We start from the raw sequence: 21715 nt of genomic DNA, 5'->3' as shown, positions 1-21715 counted from the left end.
GTGTCCTATCCCTCTTCCTCTCCAGCTCTCCTGGAGCCCCCCTAGGCCATGGAAGGGGCTCTGAGTTCTTCCTGGAGCCTTCTCTCGTCCAGGGGGACATTCCCAGCTCTCCCAGCCTGGCTCCAGCCCTTGGAACATCCCCATGGCCTCCTCTGGACCCCAGAGCTGGACACAGAGCACAGCAGGGTGAGGTGAAAGGGCAGAATCCCCTCCCCAGCAGGGGGCTGGAGGTAGTCACCAACCTTTCTTCAAGAACACAATGTTCTGGATGCTTCCAGAACTGTGTTCCCTGCAAGAGCCAGTCCTGGGGCTCCCAGGGCTGCTCTCAGGTGCTGCTGCTGTGGAGGGCACGCTGTCACCTTGAGCTGGCTGTGGAGGCAGGGCTGGAGCAGTGCTGGGTAAAAATAGAGTGGTGACACCCAGGCATGGACTGCTCAGGATTGAAACAGGTCTGAAATCCTGCAATGAAGTGAAATCAGTGCTCAATTAGGAGTGATTTCATCAAAAATTAAAAAAAAAATAAATAAAGGTTCTAAGCAAGGTTTGGTGTGCAGGTCTGGGGTTGTTGTGGGAATGGGTTATCCACAGGATGTGCAGTGGCTCTGTCTCCAGTTGCAGGTGAGTGTCTTGTCTCAAATTAAATGAACCATCTGCCTCTGCAACAACTACTTGTAAATCACAGATTTACAAAGCCACAGCATAAACACACTTTCCCTGCACTGTCTGTGCCAAGAGATTCCCTTCCCACTCTGTCACTCCCAAACAAGGGCTGTTTGTCCTTGAGCTCGAGGGGAAGGAGCATTCCCAGTGCTCTTCCCCAGAATCCCTGGGCCTGTGGCAGTGGATTAAATTTCTGTTCTGGCTTTGTGTGGTTCCTGATGATCCCACTCAGAGCAGAGCACCGTGTTTGGATGACCTTGGGCTGCACCCTGGAATCCCATCAGCTGTCATTCCCAAAGGGAACACTGCCTGGGATTTAAATCAGGAGGAAATCAAGCTCTGAGTGCCCCACCCCTGCTTCACATCCATGTAAATAATGCTTTTTTAGGTGGTGGCAGTGAAACAGGAATGATTTTCCACCTGGTACATTAAAACTGCTTACAAATCATCTGAACAATTAAAGGGACCTAGGCCTGAATTTCATCATATCCATGTAATCCCTGGGAAGTGGATGGGATTGCATGAGTGGAATCAGAGGGTCTGTGGCAGGTTTGGGGAGGCTTTTTAATGAAGGTAATAAATTTGTGGGTTTGTGTTCTGCAAAGATGCTCCTTCTTTAGACCTTGAAGCTGTATTCATTTTTTCTCCTTCTGTATAAGGAATTGGTGTTGTATTCATTGTTGCATTTAATTAGAATTGGAGGTGGATGCCCAAAGAAGGGATTTGCATTAATTTGGGATTAATTGATATTTCTGCCGTGTACCTGTCTGTGGTGTTGTGTGTTTTTACAAGTTTTATTGTTGTTTCTATTAGAAAAGATAGCTATTCTCAGTTAGTTAGAGAAATGGTTAGATCCTTTGTACCCCCATTCCATCCCCTCAGAATGCTTTCCCCCTAAGCTGTTTACTCCCTACCTTTCCCACCACTTTGCTGTCCCTCAAGGTGACAATCCCCCTGTCCCTCCCCTCATGTCCTTAAATGTCCATGTCCATGCCAGCTGTGCTGCCCCACTTTCCTGTCAGTCACTATGACCACCCCTACCTTCTTCCAGAAAGTTCTGTGTAAATCTGTCCCCTGTTCAGCAGATGATTTGTCTCAGGGGCTTCTTCCCTCCTCTATTGGGTCCCTATTGGTTCTGTTGCGTGTGACAGGTGCTGTACTCCTCCCCTTGCTTTCCCTTACTGGTTGTTTTGTGTTTCCAGCCCTTACACCCACTCCCTTTATAAGAGTTGCAGAAACCCAGAGCAGTGGGGATATTTCTGTGTGTGTTTTGGGGTGCTCTGACCCCCAGGGCAGCACTGACTTTGACCCTCATTCATGGAGAAAGTTCCCCAGACTTCAAGATAGACTGGAACCCACAAAAGTGTGAAATAGATTATAGAGAGCAGTGCAGGTGTGTCACTGGGTGAGAAATTGAGCTTTTGGGATTTTTAGTGTGTTGTGGATGGAAGCAGATGGAGGGCACAGGGTGTCATCCTGGGTTTCTGCTCCATGCTGCTTCTTCCTCCTTCTCCATGGGTTTGGGTGGCATTTTGTAATTGGGCAGAAAAGTCCCCATTGCAGCTCTGTGGGATCAGTGATTGGGTTCAAAGGGAAAATAATCCAGGTGTCAGCTCTGAATTGGACAGTTTAGTCTGAAAAGACCTTGGAACAAGAGATTGTGGCCATTTTGTGCCTTCTAATGAAAAGCTGCAGAGGTCCCAGTAGTGAGGCTGTTTTACTGATAAGGAATAATAAACACCTGAGTGTGAACATGAACTACTGTCTCAAGTGCCTTCAATGCAGACCCAGAGAAACCCACATCTGGAACCACCACAACAGCTGTCCAGACCCTTTTTCCTTGGCACTTGTCCCTGGTCCCACTGAGGAGTAAAGCCTCCTTGGTGTCCACATGAGTGTCCTGTGTCTTGTTCCTTTGTCTTGGATCCTCCTAGCCCATCCGTGCCAGCGTCACCCATGCCAGGGCACTCAGCATTAGCTGGGTGGGCTCTGTGAGGGCCTGGGAATGGCCACTCTTCATGGCACCCTTCAGTCAAACGAGGAATCACAGAATCTCAGAATCTCAGGGTTTGAAGAAACCTTCAAGGTCATCGAGTCCAACCCAGCCCCAACAGCTCAACCAAACCCTGGCCCCCAGTGCCACATCCAGGCTTTGTTAAACACACCCAGGCATGGGGACTCCACCACCTCCCCGGGCAGCCATTCCAGAACTTTCTCACTCTTTCTGTGAAAAACTTTTTCCTGATATCCAACCTGAACTTTCCTTGGTGCAGCTTGAGGCTGTGTGCTGTGGTTGTGTCAGTGCTGCTGGAGAAAGAGACCAACCCCACCTGACTATTATTGTGTTTGTGTTGCCCCCAGACAATGGAAGGAAGGAATGATGAATCTGACTCCATGTTCTCAGAAGGACAATTTACTATTTTATACTATGTGACATTAAAGAGTACTATACTAAACTATACTAAAAAATACAGAAAGGATACAGACAGATGACTAAAAAAAAATAATAATGAAAACTCCTGACTCTCTCCAGAGTCCCAACAGAGCTTGGCCCTCATTGGCCATTGAGTCAAAACAACTCACAGCAGAATCCAATGAAACAATCACCTGTGGGTAAACAATCTCCAAACAAATTCCACATGAGCACAACACAGGAGAAGCAAATGAGATCAGAATTGTTTTCCTTTTCTCTGAGGCTTCTCAGCTTCCCAGGAGAAAAATCCTGGACAAAGGGATTTTTCCAGAAAATAGGAATGTGGCAGACTCCAGCTACCCTTCAGAGAGTTGTACAGAATGATGAGGTCACCAAGCTGCTTGCCAGTGTCCCATTGCTCCTGTGACCACAGTGCCAGCCACATCTGTCCGTGCAAGAATGGGGTGCAGCCCAGGGAAAGTGATGTCCTTATGCCAGGGATTCTCTGACTTTGCACCTGGAATTCTGTCTGCAGTGTTGGAGCCCTCAGCACAAGAAACACTGACGAGTGTGTCCAGGGAAGGGAACAGAGCTGGGGAAGGGTTTGGAGCACCAGGAGTGGCTCCAGATATCAAAAATAATTTCCTCATGGAAAGGGTGCTCAGGCATTAGAAGAGGCTGCCCAGAGCAGTGGTGGAATCCCCGTCCCTGGAAGCACTCAAAAAATGCGTGGATGTGGCACTTGGGGACAGGGCTTGTGGTGAACAGTGTTGGGGTAATGGTTGGACTTGATTTTGGAGCTCTTTTCCAACCTCTTAAGGATTTTGGCATGGAGAGTTCTGAGCTCAACACAGCTTGTGAACACTTGTAGCTCCCACTCTCCCATGATGTCCCAGTCCTGGCCTCAGGCTGCAAAATTCCTTAATTAATTCCTGCAAACAGGAAGGGGCTGCCCTCCCTCTTGGGGCTGCTTTTCCTTCGAGCTCATGGTGCACCCTGTGAGAGGATGAGGAAGGTCCTTCCTCTCTCCTTGGTGCCTTGACCACCCACTTGGGCAATATCCACATAATTTTACCCCAGTGAATTTTGGCAAATATGAAAGCCAAAGGTTTTTGCTTTCATATTTTTCAGATTCTGTGCTGCTTGAGTATGTGGGTCTGAGCTTCACATCAGGGCATGGGGAGCTCTGTGCACAGAGCAGGGAGACAAAACAATTCCTGCTCCAGCTGGGCACCAGGGACAAATGATCCAAATCTCAGCCCAAGAGCACAAACCCCGTGGGCTGGAGAGAGAAAAACAAGCAGGGTGGGACTGCAGGGGCTAAAGCTGGAATGGGACAATGAACTGCAAGATGCAAATGGAGCAGAACTGATCCAAGGGAGAGAGCCCGGGAGCGCTGGTGCATTTTGGGGCCATTTTGGTTCATCTTGGGTGCAGCCCTGGCTGGGCTCTTGTGCTGCCCAAGGTGCATCCATGGAGGCCTTTTAATAAATCCCTGCTTTATTCTTTAACTCTGTCCAGCCTCTGTTCTAGGGCAGCCTGCACAAGGCATCAAAGAAGCATGAGGAGGTTTGGGAAAGTCCTCATGAAGGGGAGAGGATGAGGATTGCTGCACTTCCAGAAGAAACACCTGGCTCTTGGGAATGGGAGGTGAATCAATCAGCAGAGCTTTGTGGGCCTTCAGAAGCAGGAGATTTGAGAAGGAATGAGAACAAACCTGTTCCATGGAGAGGGAAGCATGTATCAGCATGAAGAAAGATTTTTAAAAACAACGTTGTGAAGCAATGTCAATTTTATATATTAAAATAATATATTGTTATTTCATTTCCATTATTTCCAGTATCTCTGCTGAAGGGACAGATCAGTCCCTGTGGTGTTGCATGATCAGGGCTGCCCAGTGGTGTCCCCATGAGCTGCTGGTGTCACTTGGTGTCACCAGCACAGAGCAGCTGCTGCTCCCCAGGTGTCATTGCTGTTTGGCACCCAGGACTGGGATTGTTCAGCCTGGAGGGGAGAAGCTCCAGGGTGACCTCACTGTGGCCTCCCAGGGCCTGGAGGAGCTACAGGAACCATGGAGAGAGACTTTCCAGGGGCCTGGAGTGACAGTGATGCCTTGTGCAGGCTGCCCTAGAGCAGAGACTGGACAGAGCTAAAGAATAAAGCAGGGATTTATTAAAGGCCTCCATGGATGCACCTTGGGCAGCACAAGAGCCCAGCCAGGGCTGCACCCAAGATGAACCAAAATGGCCCCAAAATGCACCAGCGCTCCCGGGCTCTCTCCCTGGGATCAGTTCTGCTCCATTTGCATCTTGCAGTTCATTGTCCCATTCCAGCTTTAGCCCCTGCAGTCCCACCCTGCTTGTTTTTCTCTCTCCAGCCCACGGGGTTTGTGCTCTTGGGGCTGAGATTTGGATCATTTGTCCTTGGTGCCCAGCTGGAGCAGGAATTGTTTTGTCTCCCTGCTCTGTGCACAGAGCTCAGCATGCCCTGATGTGAAGCTCAGACCCACACACTAAAGCAGCACAGAACCTGAAAATATGAATGCTAAAACCTGAGGCAACAACAGGATGAGGGGGAATGGCTTCAAACTGAGAGAGAATAGGTTTAGATTGGATATTAGGAATAAAGTCTTGGCTGTGAGGGTGGGAGGCTCTGGAAGAATCTTCCCAGAGCAGCTGTGGCTGCCCCTGGATCCCTGGCAGTGTCCAAGGCCAGGTTGGATGAGGCTTGGAGCAACCTGGGATAGTGGAAATTGTCCAGGCCCATGGCAGGGCTGGAACTGGGTGATCTTTTAGGTTCCTTCCAACCCAAACCATTCTGGGATTCTGTGATGATTTTAGGGAACCTGTTGGAAATGTCATATTCCACACAGACCTACAGGTCCTCCACCTCTGGCTAAATAGGAATCGCCCTCAGCCCATGGGCTCTAGACCTGGGCCTTACCCTCTCCCTTCTTCAAAGATCAGATATTGCCCTTGTCTCAAAGAATTGTTCATTTTAAAAATGAAAAATTGTCAAAAAAAAGCCCAAGAGGGAGGAAGGATGCCAAGGACTCGCTGTTCTCATCTGTGGGAAGCAGGGCTGGTGAGTGGGAGCCCTTGCAGGGACTTTGAGGTGCGTTTTGGTTTCTCTGTGCCACCAAAGCCACTGAAAATCATCTGGGCCAATTCTCTGCTCCTGAGAGCTCACAGGTTGCTGTGAGGATGTGATTCCCTTCTGGGCTTGGCAGGGTTGGTTATCACAGAAGTGAGAACTGTGAGGAAAATCTGGTCAGCAGCACAGAATCTGGGAATGTGAGCTCACACCATCTCAAACCCAGGCTGCCTGGTTGTGTCTCTGGTGTGATTTTTGATTTCAGGAATGTAGCAATACACCTCTCTTCTATTGAACCACGAGGGAAAACAAAGCAAAAAAAAAATCTGTTTTATCAAAACTGCTCTCTGTAACAAAACCCACATATTGATGGAGGAATCCTGCTTTAGCCATGGATTTCCTGCTGACTTTCTGCAGGAAGCTGCATGGATTCCATGCTCATCTTTCATTTCCATGAATAGCTCTGAACTGACACCTTTCATGAGGAGTTTGTGCCAGAGAACATGGCAAAAAGGGCCCTTTTCAGCTCTGCACAGTCTCCTCCTTTGCAGAGTCAGGATCAACTCCAGCTGTATAAATCACAGCACTTCTTATCCAGCCAATATATGAAAAAAATTTCAGGGCTGATATTGAGCAGTTGGACTGCCAAAACCAAAATTGCCTGAACTATGCACTCTATTAAAAAAAAAATTCAAAAAACAAACCAAGACAAAACTCCCAATTTTGTTGCTGTTGTTGTCTCAATTAAAGCTCCTTTTCTGGTGCATAAGCCCATCACTGCTGGTCACAGAGAGGAAGAGAACAACCTATTTCCTTCTAAGAAAATCAGAGAAACTCAGAATGGGGTTGGAAGGGACCCTAAAGTTCATCCCATTCCTCCCCATGCCATGGGCAGGGACAGCTCCCACTGTCCCAGGCTGCTCCAAGCCCCATCCCTTGGGCACTTCCAGTGATCCAGGGGCAGCCACAGCTGCTCTGGGAATTCTGTTCCAACCCCTCACCATCCTCACAGGGAAGAATTCCTTCCCAAAATCCCATCCATCCCTGCCCTCTGGCAGTGGGAATCCATCCCCCCTTGTCCTGTCACTCCAGGCCCCTGTAAATATTTAAATAAAGGGAACAGACTGCCTTAAATATTTGTAAAAGCTCTAAGGTAGCAAGGTAGCTCTTGCCCAAACTTGATCTTCTCTGCAATAAATAACTCCCAAGTCCCTTGATTATTTTGGGGGAGCTTGAGGGGTTTTTGGATTTTGGATGAGTTTGTTTGGATTTCTTTTTCCAGCTTCTGTGATTGACCAACCCCTGGTCTCCACCACCAGCCCACAGCCTCCCCAGATCCCCATATCTATACAAACAACCCACTTCTGATGAGGATCCATGGATCCACAGGCATCTACATCCCCTCTCCACATGTCCTGCAGGCAGCCTGCACCTTCCCTTGCCTGTGCTGTGCTGCTTGTCCCTCAGAACAAGGAGGGCTGCCCATCCCAGGCAGGGATGCGACATCTCTGCCTCATCCCTGCTCCCCCATTCCCTGCCCACAGCCCAGCTCCTCTTTTACAAGCAGCATTTTCCCTTTGTTTCCCCTAAATTGCAGACTATTTTATTTTTTTTCTCCAGGCTGCCTCAAGCTTGTTTTGAAGTCCCAGCCCATCCTCCAGAGCGCTCCCAGTCCCTCCCTCCTCGCTATCATTCGCAGCTGGAAGAAGCAAATTTTCTATTCATGCAAGTAATTATCAAAAAAATATTTTGAGCAGCACCAGGCCTGGGACAGATCCCCAGGGAGTCCCAGGCTGTGTATCTGCTCGCTTTCCTGGCAAATCATAAATAACTGCTGTGAGCAATGCTCCCTCCTTGCAGCCCTGCTTTCCCCCAGTGCCGTCTGTCCCTGCCATCTCCCCTCTTCCAGCTGTGCTGGGGCTGCAGGGATGTGAGCAGGGGCTGCCTGGTGTCTCACCTTCAATTTGAACTTCAGCTTCTGGATTTGGGTCTTATAAAAACCTTCCTGAAGAAGGTGCCCATGGTTTGTTGTCCATTCCTGCCCTTGGAGCCTTGGTGTTTCTAAACCCCACTGGGAAAAGGCTGAACTTCCTATCTGAATTTAGCCTGAACTTTCCCTGAGACACCTCTTTGAGGCCTTGACTCCACCCCTGTGTCCTTTAGGATCATAGAATTAGGGAAAACCTTGTGTTGGAAGGGAGCCTAAAAGTTCATCCACTCCTACACCCCTGCCATGGGCAGGGAACCTTCTCTGCTCAATATTTTCAGCACAAATACCAGCAGTTTATGGGGATTTTTGGCACTAATATAAATCAGAGTATTTCTGTGGGATCTTCATCCTGGATTTTTTCTTCTTTGATTTTTTTTTTGGTATTGTTTTTGGGTTTTGGGTGTTTTATGTGTTGGTTTTTTTGTTTGTTTGTTTATTTTTCTGGTTGTTTTTTTTTTTTTTTTTTTTTTTTCCCTGTCTGGGTTTTGGGGTTTTTTGGGGTTTGGGTTTTTTTTTGGTTGGTTGGATGTTTTTTTTTTGTCTGTTTGTTTTTTTTGGGGCATTATATAACATGGCTTAGGCAGGGGAAGAAAACTCACTGGATATTTCCTGTATATGAATATTTCCAGAGTAAGATGGTTTCTTGTCTTTCCCATTACCGATTTCACAGAATTCCAGAATGGTTTGGGTTGGAAGGAACCTTAAAGATTATCCCACCCCCTGCCATGGCAGGGACACCTTCCACTGTCCCAGGCTGCTCCAAGCCCTGTCCAACCCAGCCTTGGGCACTGCCAGGGATCCAGGGGCAGCCACAGCTGCTCTGGACACTCCTGTTGTGATGGATCCTGTGGATTTCAGGGACCTAAAAACCAGAGGGGAGAGAAAGGAGCAGTGAAATTATTGCAGTTCCTCTGTATCTGCTCTGCAACTCCAGCACTTCCACAGCAGCCTCAAAAATCAGGATAATCTAAAGAAGAAAAAGGAAGGATCTGTTCTAAAAAGACAGGTAAAAGGCAGGACTGATAATGGGGGGTTTGAAAGGTGGGGGCTTCATTTTGTGCTGCATCCCTGAACAGAAACTCCTATTTGGGGCAAAGTTTCCCCAACTCCCTGGAGACTCTCTTGAATATTAAATGCATCTCTGGGTATTTCCTGTAATTCTTGATAATTATTTCAATCAAGGTATCAATTTGTGACTTCCTGGCTAATGAAAAGCTGCTTCTTACTGCATTCTCCTTTGATATGCAAAGCTGCCTTGGAGCTGCCAGCCCCGTGCTGGGCAGACCCACACCTGGCAAACCCAGGGGTGACACCAACGCCCTTCAGAGCTGCCACAGGAATCCCCCCCTGAACTTTGCACACAGGAACCATCCCATCCACCTTTGCCCTGTGTATTGGATGAGGGATGGTGTTTATTCCTCATTTAAGTTCATTGTTTGTTACTTGGTGAAGGCTGCAGGTGCTGAGCAGTGATCCAAGTGCATCTCGCTGCGTTTGGGGGGGTCTGCTCCATTTTTCCTGTGGGTTTATCAAAACTGTTGGTCTTTTCCAGAAGTAAAAGGAGGTAACACATTCCAAGACCAGGTTTGGGAGCATCCTGGTCTAGTGAGAGGAGTCCAGGCAGGGGATGAGCTTTAATGTGGAGGCCCTGGGGAGCATCCCCTCATTTATACCCCATTGGCTCCTTGCCCTGGTCCTGTGTCTGTTCCTATGTCCCTGAGCCACTCCCTCCCATTTCCCTGATTGTTCCTTATCTTTGTACTGCCCCAAGGCCAGAGTCAGCCCCCAGGAACCTGGAAAGAAAAAAACTGGACCCTGAATGTGCCTGGGACCTGACCATCTCACCATGCAGCTGAATTTAACATCTGTGGATATTCTGCAAAAGCCATTTTTGCTTCTTTACCTTGGACTTTACTAGACAAGCAAGGAGATCACATTTCATCATCACAGAGAAACCCTAATCAGGGGGTTTTATGTACCATTTATCATTATTCATCCTTAATTAGCTCTTGGTGACACTGCTTCCATGTGCCACAGCTCCAGCAAAGGTGAGCAGGGAGCTGGGCAGGGTTAAATGGGGAGTTTGGATGAGAAAAAGACAATTAAAACCTCCCAAAATTCACAGCCTCAGAAGAAGCAATAAACCAGCATTCCACTGGTTCAGTTAGAGGAAAAGGGAATGTTTTTGTTTAAAGAAAACCTGGATTCCTCCTCCATGGAATTTTCCTCGTCACAACAAAACAAGAACCCAAATCTTTGTGATCCAGGTGGGAGCTCTGGGCACCAATCTGATCTCCCACCTTTGGAGCTCCATGAGGCAGGAAAGGGGAACCCCCAGGAGCCTTCCCTGCCAGGAAGCCCCTGGTTTCATCAGGAGCAGGGAGGCCACCAGGCACCCCTGGCCACCAAGCAGGACCAGCTCCCTTCCCAAGGTGGGTGTTTGGCTAAAAGAACCCACGTGGGAGCCAGTGGAGCAGCAGAAGCTCTGCACAGCCCTGGGGGTCTCTGGCAGTTTATTCCTCATTTAAGTTCATTGTTTGTTACTTGGTGAAGCCTGCAGGTGCTGAGCAGTGATCCAAGTGCATCTCGCTGTGTTTGGGGGAGTCTGCTCCCATGCTTGCCCCATTTTTTCTGTGGGTTTATCAAAACTGTTGGTCTTTTCCAGAAGTAAAAGGAGGCAGCACACTCCAAGACCAGGTTTGGGAGCATCCTGGTCCAGTGAGAGGAGTCCAGGTTGGGGATGAGCTTTAATGTGGAGGCCCTGGGGAGCATCCCCTCATTTATACCCCATTGGCTCCTTGCCCTGTTCCTGTGTCTGTTCCTATGTCCCTGAGCCACTCCCTCCCATTTCCCTCATTGTCCCTTATCTTTGTACTGCCCCAAGATCAGGGTCAGGCCCCTGGAGAGAGAAAGCTGGACCCTGAATGTGCCTGGGACCTGACCATCTCACCATGCAGCTGAATTAAACATCTGTGGATATTCTGCAAAGGCCCTTTTTGCTTCTTTACCTTGGACTTTACTAGACAAGCAAGGAGATCACATTTCATCATCACAGAGAAAAGCTGTTTGGAGCATCCTGGTCTAGTGGGAGGTGTCCAGGAGGGCACTGATGGATGAGGATCCTGAGCACAGCGAGGCCACAGGAAGCAGCAAGGGCTGAGAGCCAGCTGGGGCTGGGAGCAGAGGATTTGGGAATTTACATACAGACTTTACAAAGAATGCCACCTTTATACAAATCACCACTGGGTATTTACACCTGGTGGCCTCAGGACAGCCTGGGCCACTCCTCAGCTCTCCACAGGCTCTGGCTCCATCCTGAGCTTTTTGCTCCCCAGGATTTGTTCATTAAATAACTCTCTCTCTTTTGCTCACAGGTGGTTCTTTAATGAACTTCTGCCTTCTCATAATCAATGCCATCCACAGCAGCAATGGCACAGGTGATGGCCTCAGGTGACAAAGCACAACTGAGATGAGTCTGGTGCCATCCATCCCCCAGGATCTGCTGCAGGTTCTTGGTGTCCATCTCCCTGTACACCTCCTTCAGGTACCCAATCACCAGATCCAGCTGCTCCTCATCCTCCAAGTGAGTCTCCACACAGGTTATGTACCAGCTGGAATTCAGGAATTTCTTCAGCCAGCAGGATTGTTTCCTGTTGCAGTTTCCCAGGATGAGGTGAGAGATGAGAATCTGAATCCAAGTTCTTAGAAAGCTGATAGATTATATTATGATATGATATGATGATATGATACTATGTTCTATTATATTATATTATATTATGTTATATTATATTATATTATATTATATTATATCATCAATCATATAATATCATATATCATATCATATCATGTATATAATATTATATCATATATCATATTATATCATATTTTAAGAAAATTATATGCTAAAACTATACTAAAGAAACAGAAAGGAGGCATCACAAGGCTAGAAAGGAATGATAATAAAAACCTCTGGCTGACCAGAGAGTCTCGACACAGCTGGACTGGGATTGGCCATTAATTAAAAACAATTCACATGGGACCAATCAAGGATGCACCTGTTGGTGAGCAACCTCCAGACCACATTCCAAACAATCAGATAATTATTGTTTACATTTCATTTCTGAGGCTTCTCAGGAGAAAAATCCTGGCGAAGGGATTTTTCATGAAATATCACGGTGACAGTTTCCCACTTTTCAAGATCCTCAGGAGATGCTCTTCAGCCCCTTTGGTCTTCACTAGGAACTCCACCAGCTTCTTGCTCTCCCTGTCCCTGGCAGCTCTGGTCCTCCCAGGGAGGAATTTCCTCAGGGGTGTCTGTGGGGAGGTGTCCGTCACTGTAGGACATGAAATGACACAACACAGACATGCAGCTCTCTCAAGGTAAAAAGAGCACTTTTAATTTCTGACTCCAACATTTATGGATTTCCAAAAGTGACAGTGGATTGGGCTGTGACAGTGCCACCTCTCCAATGACACTGGACAAACCAACAGCCCATTAAATTTCTCCTCCTCCATAAAAGAATGCAAAACAATAAGTCTCTTATATAAGCATCTGAGAAAGTTTGTTGTAAGAATGTAAACATCAGAAAGCTTAGAAAAACTTAAAAAACCAGGGTGACAGGTGTCTGAGGGAGACTGCCCAGCCCCTTCCTCCCCTGTGTTTGGGAATTCCATCTGGTATCCCTCTTTCCTCACTGGGTAGCTGATAGCAGTGGCAAAATATTCCAGGAAGGAGCTGGTAAAGGAATGACAGCCCACTGGGATCCAACAGTCCAGGATCAGCTGGAGGCACCACTGGGTTTCCCTGGAATAGTTCCTTGGCTCCCTCAATGAGCTCCTGCTTCTCCTCACAGTCAGAGTGCTTCAGGCTCTTCAGAGACACTGAGAAACCTCTTTTCTTCTCATTTGTGGTGCCATCCATGGAGCGCCTTCTGGTGCTTCCTCTTCTTCACTGCTTTCACCCCTCTGGCCAGTATGGATACCACCACAGCTTGCACCACACCAGTAGCCTTTCCTCGAGGAATTTGGGTTCTCAGTGGGACAGAACACCTGGGATATTTTCCTCCTCCTTGGTGACACTTTAAGGTCCCCTCCAACCCAAACCATAGGACTCTACAATCTCTATAGTTTGATAATAATCTCACATTCACTGACCTCATCACCTTCAGGATTTGCTGCTCCTGGTTCATAAGCTTTTGTTTTGTCTCCCTGCTCTGTGCAGAGAGCTCAGCATCCCCTGATATGAAGCCCAGACCCACACACTAAAGCAGCACAGAATCTGAAAAATAGAAAAGCCAAAACCTGAGGCATCAACAGGACGAGGGGGAATGGCTTCAAACTGAGAGAGAATAGGTTCAGATTGGGTATTAGGAATAAAGTCTTGGCTGTGAGGGTGGTGAGGCCCTGGAAAAAGTTTCCTGGAGAAGCTGTGGCTGCCCCTGGATCCCTGGAAGTGTCCAAGGTGTAAAGCAGCTGCCCCATCCCTGTGGTCATTTAATTGTTCTTTCTTCTTCTCCATCACCACTGCGCTCCCCTTGGAGTTCAGGCTGCAGAGTTATTGAAACAAGAACACATCAGGGTTTCCTGCAGCAGCAAAGCGATGCCCTGAGCATTGGCTGTGTGCAGGGAAGGCTGAGAAATAACAATTTCTTGTCTTTTTCTTTTTAGCTGCCACCTTGAGCACTCTTTGGCCACGTGCTGAGCCGGTGATTTCTGGGGGCAGTCCAAGACTCAGCTCGTGGTGCCAGTCCCAGCCTTGGCATAGCACGAGAGTTGCTCAAATCTTTATTTCTCCAGATGCTTTATCTATTCCTACATCAAAGCTTGTTTGAAATTTCTTCTCAGCTTTTTCCGTTTTTTAAGAGCCTTTTGGAGTTTCTTGCCCTCAGCGTGGCACTTGATGCCCTCAGAAGATCTCTCCTGCAGAAATGGAGATGTGGGGCTGCTCTTGCTCCTGCAGGTTGTGGGTGAGGATGTTGAAAAAACCCTGGACTCAATCTCTGCTGTACCACGCCCTGGACAAATTTCCATCCCAAGAAATGACTGTTGAAACCTCTTGCTTTCTGTCTTTTTCACCAGTTCTCAAGCAACAAAAGGACCTTTCCCCCAGTCATGTGGCAACATAGTTTCTTTAATTGTATTGTGAAGGGCTTTAAAAAAAATGAAATAAGTAAAATCCTGTGGTTTTCCCACCTAGATAATAGAATCTCCATGTGCTTTATCAGGAAAAGGTTAAATTTTACTAAATTTACTTTTGTCCAGTGCCCTGAACATCACAGGGGTTAAATTGTTCGTGCAGCAAAGCAGTAGCCAATAATGGCTGGAGAAAGGCCTGGTGGGAGAATAAAAATATTTCATTCCCCAAAATGTTGAAACTGCCAAGTCAAGTTGTTAATAGAGATTGTTCCTCCAACACAACAGCAGCGAGGACAACTTGGCTTGGGCTGCTTGGCTTGGCTGGGCTCGGTGCATGCAGAGCACAGACCTTGGTTGTAAAACCTGCTCTTAAATAACTCTCAAATGAGCCCTTTTCCACCCAAAAGGAAGACCTGGCAATGCTCTGCTGTAACTCATCCAAAGGGGTGAGCAGAGCCAGCTCCAAAAGCAGGGTCACGGCAGCTGCTCCGTGATCTTGTAACACATTTAGGTGACCCACCTGTCCCTGGATCCCTGGAATTGTTCAAGGCCAGGCTGGACAGGGCTTGGAGCAGCCTGGGATAGTGGAATGTGTCCCTGCCCATGGCAGGGGGTTGGAAATGAACGATCTTCAAGGTTCCTTCCAGCCCCAAATCATTCTGGAATTCCATGAGAACATCCCCCAGGGCCCCGGTTCTAATGAGTCTCGCCGCTAACGAGCCCCCGGTGTCTGCCAACATCAGCACAGCCGGGGCTGCACCGACGCTGGGGCCACGCGGAGCCAGGCAGCAAGCAGAGACACAGCACAGCCTCACCTGGCTCCAGCTCTGCTGGCCAAGGAGGACTTCTCAAAGTCCAGCAGCTGGGCAGATGTTTGGGCTGTGGTGGATGCAGCTCCAGTGTCAGGAGCCAGGACATCCCTCTGGCTGTCCTGAGCAGCCCAGAGCCCTGCCAGGGGTCTCAGGGACCATGGCACAGAGCACAAAAACGCCTGTGGGCTTGATTATGACCCGTGGAGCAAATTACCAACCTTAGATGAAGATCTGCAAGCCATGACAAATTAAGTAGAATGATAGTGAATTTATCACAGGGTGATAAAGTAGATTTTAGGGTTTCTGGTATGGGGGTTCAGGGGGCAAGATGGAGGGAACTGGGCGTGTCCAGCCTTTCTCCTTCTTCTTCTTCTTGGCCTCCATCTTCTGCTGGGATGGTGGCACTTTTGGGTTGGTTTAGAGTAGAAGCTCACTGTCTAACATAGGTGATAGGTATTGGGAAGTAATTGTAAATATTGCACATGTAGTTTTTAGTATAAAGACATAACACTGCCCTGGGGGCAGGCAGAGTGCCTCTGTCTGTCCTGCTGAGCAGACCTTGGCTGGACAAGAAAGAATTTTATAGGTAAGAAACAATAAGCAGCCTCGAGACCGAGAACTGAAGAGCTCTGACTCCTTCTTCAAGCGCCGGGCTGAGAAAAGAGACTTTGTGACACATCTCAGGGTCACTGTGACCAGCTAGAGATCCCAACAGGCCAGGAACCTGCTCCAGTGTGGGCAGATTCCCCCACAGATCCAGAGGTGCTGCCAGGAGCCTGCCCCAGTTGGGCTCTCCACGGGGTCACAGGGTGCTTTGAGCATCCCCAGCTCCAGCATGGGCTCCTCCAGGTCCTGCAGGTGGATCCATGGGCTGTTGCAGGGGCTCTCCACAGGCTGCACCATGGAATCTCAGGGGAATTGCAGCTCCAGCACCTGCAGCAGCTCCTGCCCTTCCTCATGGGGGTCTGCAGGGCTGTTCCTCTCACATATCTTCACTCCTCATGATGCTTTGTGCAGGCTGACCCAGAACAGAGACTGGACAGAGCTAAAGAATAAAGCAGGGATTTATTCAAAGCCTCAATGGATGCACCTTGGGCAGCACCAGAGCCCAGCCAGGGCTGCACCCAAGATGAACCAAAATGGCCCCAAAATGCACCAGCGCTCCCGGGGTCTCTCCCTGGGATCAGTTCTGCTCCATTTGCACCTTGCAGTTCATTGTCCCATTCCAGCTTTAGCCCCTGCAGTCCCACCCTGCTTGTTTTTCTCTCTCCAGCCCACGGGGTTTGTGCTCCTGGGCTGAGATTTGGATCATTTGTCCTTGGTGCCCAGCTGGAGCAGGAATTGTTTTGTCTCCCTGCTCTGTGCACAGAGCTCAGCATGCCCTGATGTGAAGCTCAGACCCACACACTGAAGCAGCACAGAATCTGAAAAATATAAAAGCTAAAACCTGAGGCATCACTCTCTCTGTCTGCAGCTGCAGGGGTTTTTTCCCACTTCCTAAATCTGTTTTCCCCAGAGTTGCTGCTCCCATCTCTGATGGGTTCAGCTTTGGCCAGGCTGGGTCAGTCCTGGCTGGAATTGGCTCTGCTGGACATGGGGGAAACTTTGAGCAGCTTCTCACAGAGGCCACCCCTGTAGCCCCCCACTACCAAAACCTGGCCACCAAACCAAATTCACTCCTCCAATCATTTTTTCATTAATTCTTGGATCTTCTTATTGCTGTGCGCTAACTTAAAGGTTAAAACTTCCTAATTTTGGTATTACCAAACATAAAATTAAACCTGGTAATTCCAAAATTGGTAGGAAAAAAAGGCCTAGAATCCAATTTGAGCTCCTCTGAGAATTAAAACCTGGCCACTGCCGGATCCAGAAGATACCCGTGGGTGGATAAATGCGTGAAAAATACAGAAAAATATAAATTCACTGGGGTTTCTATGAGTCAGGGTCTTACTTGCAGTGTGGATTCCCCTCCCTGCTTCAGCCAAGCAGAGGCAAAAAGTTATTCCTGGTGAAAATCCCACCTGCCCTGGGATGGAGAGGCTTTTGCAGCTTTGGGAGGTGGTGGTTCCATCCCAGGCAGCAGATTCTGGGTCAGCCAGGGCTGCGGTTTGCAGCAGTGGATGGATGGGCTTGGCACAGACCTCGTGCTTCAGAGTGGAGTAACAAACGTCTTCCCTGCTTGGATCACAGCCCTTCCACGGCCCAGGGCAGGATAAACACCAGGCCAGAGCAGGATAAACACCAGCACAGCCACTGCTGGAAGGGGAACAGCTCAGGGGGCTTCACCCACCTCCCCACCAGCCCTCCTGAACCTGCTCCCCACCCCACCATGGGAGGGTTTCACCTGGACCCAGCCAGCCCTGCCTGGATCATCACTTTTCTTTTCAAATGTCTTTCTGGTTTTGGTTTTTTGGTGGGTTTTTTTGGTGGGTTTTTTTTTTTGTTTTGTTGTTTGGTTTTGGGGGTTTTTTTGGGGGTTTTTTTTGGTGTTGTTTTTGGGTTTTTTTGGGGGATTTTTTGTTTTTTTCTTTGTTGTTGTTTGTTTTGGTTTTGGTGGTTTTTTTTTTTTGTTTTGTTTTGTTTTGGTTTTGGGTGTTTTTTGCTTCCCCCCTTCCCCGGTTTGGAGGCAGAAGTGAGAACTCCAAGAGAGGAGAAAAGAAAAAAAAAAAAAAAAAAGTAAAAAAGAAGAGAAGAATCGGGGTCAACACGAGCAGCAGTATTTCAGTCGTCCTTTGAGAGCTTGTCTATACTCACTGTGGGTGTTCTCCTTGCAAGCACTGAGCAGGAGATGTTTTCCCTTAGTAGGGCAGGATCCTGTGCTCGGCCCTCCTCGCCTGGCCATAAAAGGGCAGCGTTTTCTGCAGGACCCCCGCATCCTCTGAGGGCTGACGGGTTTTTGGGAAGGGGCCTGCCCCAGCACTGCTTGCTTTGGACCTCACAACCCTCGTGTTAGTGCTATTTTGGCTCCTTCTTTTCTTGTGCCTTTTGTTTTGTCTCCCTCCTCCTCCTGCTCCTCTCAGGAGGTTGGAGGGAGAGAGGCCAGACAGCCTCCAGGAATGTTCTTGCTTCCTCTATTTTTTATTCTTTCTTTCTCCCTCCCTTGGCCTGATTTGATCCCTTCTTTTCCATGATCCTGCTCAGAAAACCAGCTGCTGAGTGAAAACCTCTGGCCAAGCCCAGGATATGTCCCCAGCCTCCATCCTGTGTCCCAAGGGAATCTGGAGGGCTCTTCCCTCCTGCTCTGCCTGAGCCCTGACCCTCTCAGGAAGGGGGGACACCACAGAACCTCCCCTCACCATCTCCTGGAGCACCTCCCCACAGGAATTGCAGCCTAGAGGAGATGCTCAGCAGAGCACAGCTGTAAAAGCAGAGGATTCCAGGCAGGCAGAGCCACGGTTCCACCTTGGAATTCATCATTCCAGGTCCACTTGGCTCTTCACAGAATCATTTAGGTTGGAAAAGACCCTCAAGGTCATCAAGTCTGACCTTTACCTGCCAGGCACTGCCACATCCACCACCAAACTCTGTCCCCAGGTGCCCCATCTACACAAACACCTGCAGGTTTTTCTGTGATTCCTCACAAACCCAAAGCTCCCTGAGCTCTTACGGGGTCTCAGCTTTCTTCTCATCCCTTGTCCTTGATGACACTTCAGACTTTCAGGTTTCAGACTTTGGGGAAGTCTGAAACCATGGAAATGCAAATGGAATTACCAGCTGAACCAAGGAAACAGGAACCTCTCCTGGTTTCCCTAAACATTTTCCTCTGTGTTGTTGTGGCTGATCTTTCATTTAAGACCCTTGCAGTTTCCATCTCATGGCCTGGGGGGAGAAAGGAAGAGGTAAAGCTACTGGAGATGTCCCTTTTGTGGCCACCACGCTGCTGGAAAGTCCCAGGGAGGAAACCCAACACTTCTGTGTCAACAAGAAACCCCTTGTTGCCAGTTTCTCCAGAACTTTGCCTTCCTGGAGAACCTTTTCCCTAACAGCAACTGAGCTGAACTCTGGACCCTCAGATCCCGCTGTGGACCCTGCTAACCTTCCCTTCATCCTTTTTCACAGTCAGTTATGCTGTGCAAGCTGTGCCAGAGCCATTTCCCAGCCCACAGCCTTCCAGGAAGACTCCAGAACTTCCAGAACTTTGTATGAAGGCACCAAGAGCTTGGAGTTACCCTCCCAGCAGCTGAGGAAGCTCCAATGAGGGATCAATCACCCACATGCCCCATGAACCAACAAAACAAAGCCCCCAAGCCAGGCTGGGTGGGATCTCACCCCACTGGGATTTGTAGGGACCTTCAGGAGGTTCTTTCAGCAAACCCCACATAGCCCCTGGGTGGCTGTGGCCAAGAAACCACCTGTGTTTTGTCTCTCAGGAACACTGCTGTGGTCAAAGAAAGGGTTTCTTTGACACAAGTGTGTCATTGCTTGTGCCCCTTCCAAGGTTTTTCCCAAGGTTTTTCTTTCACAAGGTTTTTGTGTTTTGTCTCTCAGGAACATTGCTGTGCTCAAAAGAAAGGGTTTCACCCAAGTGTGTCATTGCTTGTGCCCCTTCCAAGGCTTTCCCCCTTGTCACCAAGCTGGGTGGGGTGGGATTTGTAGGGAGCTTCAGGAGGTTCTTTCAGCAAACCCCACGTAGCCCCTGGGTGGCTGTGGCCAAGAAACCACCTGTGTTTTGTCTCTCAGGAACATTGCTGTGGTCAAAGAAAGGGTTTCACACAAGTGTGTCATTGCTTGTGCCCCTTCCAAGGCTTTTTCCCCTTGTCTTGGTGGCCCCTTCAGGAACAGCTTCTCTCTCATCAGGAAGGAGAAACTGCATCTGGCAAAGACCAGGTCTCCATGTGAGAGGTGGGCTCAGCTTCTTCCAAAAACCTCTTGGTGAGGCCCTCAGAGTGGCACCAGGGCTTTGACCACCCCTGTAGATCTTCATATTCAGAGCTATGAGGACTCCAAGTTCTGGAGCTCCCTGGTCCCCTGTGCCACATCCATGAAAAGGCCACAGGGATTTCGGCCCTGGAGCAGAGCTTAAATCCCTGTGTCCCATCTCCAGCCTCTTCTCACCCTCACCCCCAGCACTGGCTGCATTTCCAGGAGCTTATGTAGCTTTTTGGAGAGGTTTCCAGGGTAGGAGAGATGTCAGACAGGCCAAACACTCATCTCACAAAAACCTTTCTGACAGGGACGATGTTCTGGTGGCATTGGCCAGGAATTTTTTCCTGTGGAGCAGTGCAGGGTTGAGAATGAGAAAGAGCATTAAAAAAAAAATACTAAAAAAATGTAAAAAGCTCTGCAATGAAGCCAGCACAGGCAGGACGTGGCCACGGGGACGTTATGCAAAGAGCTGCTCACATCTGGAAGGAGTTACTGAGCACAGCAACCAGGGCTGAGTCTAAACAAGTGCAGGACGTTACCACATGGATGTCTGAGCTGGGAGTGGCTGGGGGAGCCAGAGGAGCTGGGAAGGTGGAATGAAAATCCCCAAGGTGGGATGAAAATCCCCAAAGGCTCTGGGGATGCCCCCAGTGCCCTTCAGAGCCACTGTGCTGCTCTGTTTTTAGGGTGGTGTGGTCCCATCTGCTGTTTTGGGTGGTGTCTGCAGGAGGGTTGGGGGCAGGAATGGGTTTTGGAGGTGGTCACCATCCCAATGACCCAATGGGATTTTGGGGGTGTTCTCCCACTGTTTGGGGTCTTTTTATTGGGTTTGGGGAGGGGGTTAGGAGCTGTGTGCCTCAGTTTCCCCAGCCATAGCAGGATCCAGAGGATGCTCCCAGTTAATGCTCCAAATGTGCTTTAAACCCATGCAGATAGGGCATCCCCATTTCATCCAAATAGTGGGAGAACACCCAAAAAATCCCATTTTAAGTAAATCACTGTTACTCTACAGTACCTCAAACTGAGGTTTTGTGCCCCAAAAGCCTTGGGGTCTTTTTATTGGGTTTGGGGAGGGAGTGAGGTGTTGTGTGCCTCAGTTTCCCCAACCACAGCAGGATGCAGAGGATGCTTCCAAGAACCAAATGTTTCTTATACACATCCAGGTGGGGGAATCACCATTTCCTCCAAACAGTGGGAGAACACCCCAAAAATCCAATTTGAATCAAATGGGACTCCACAACACCCCAAATCGAGGTTTTACAACCCCCAAAAAAGCCTTGGGGTCTTTTTATTGGGGAGGGGGTGAGGGGTTGTGTGCCTCAGTTTCCCCAGCCATAACAGGATCCAGAGGATGCTCCCAAGAACCAAACCTGCCTTAAGCACATCCAGGTGAGGGATCCCCATTTCCTCCAAACAGGGGGAAAACACCCCCAAAATCCGTTTTAAATAAGTCACTGTTACTCCACAACACCTTAAATTGAGATTTTATGAGCCAAAAAGTCTTGGGGTCTTTCTTAGTTTTGGAGAGGGGTAAGGAGCTATGTGTCTCAGTTTCCCCAACCAGAGTGGGATGCAGAGGATGCTCTCAAGAACCAAATGTGCCTTAAACACATCGAGGTGGGGGGCCCCCATTTCATCCAAACAGCAGGAAAACACTCCAAAAATCCCATTTTCATCAAATGGACTCCACGACACCCCAAATTGAGGTTTTATGTGCCCAAAAGCCTTGGGATCTTTTTATTGGGT

General features: G+C 48.8%; 1 protein-coding gene across 1 annotated transcript; it reads right to left on the bottom strand.

Annotated features, from left to right (window-relative positions):
- Positions 1-11501: 11501 nt before the first annotated feature.
- On the bottom strand, positions 11502-13077 carry LOC139591324 (PWWP domain-containing DNA repair factor 3A-like). The gene is given in 5 exon segments (XM_071429888.1): positions 11502-11550; positions 11552-11806; positions 12337-12490; positions 12767-12969; positions 12971-13077. Coding segments are annotated over 5 exon segments (768 nt in total).
- Between the last annotated feature and the right edge of the window lie 8638 nt (positions 13078-21715).

The sequence above is a fragment of the Agelaius tricolor genome, unplaced genomic scaffold, assembly GCF_023055355.1.
Source record: "Agelaius tricolor isolate 1412-34295 unplaced genomic scaffold, bAgeTri1.0.p SCAF_6, whole genome shotgun sequence".
Taxonomy (NCBI): Eukaryota; Metazoa; Chordata; class Aves; order Passeriformes; family Icteridae; genus Agelaius; species Agelaius tricolor.
Note: the sequence above shows the minus strand (reverse complement) of the source record. Positions and strands in the feature narration are given on the sequence as shown.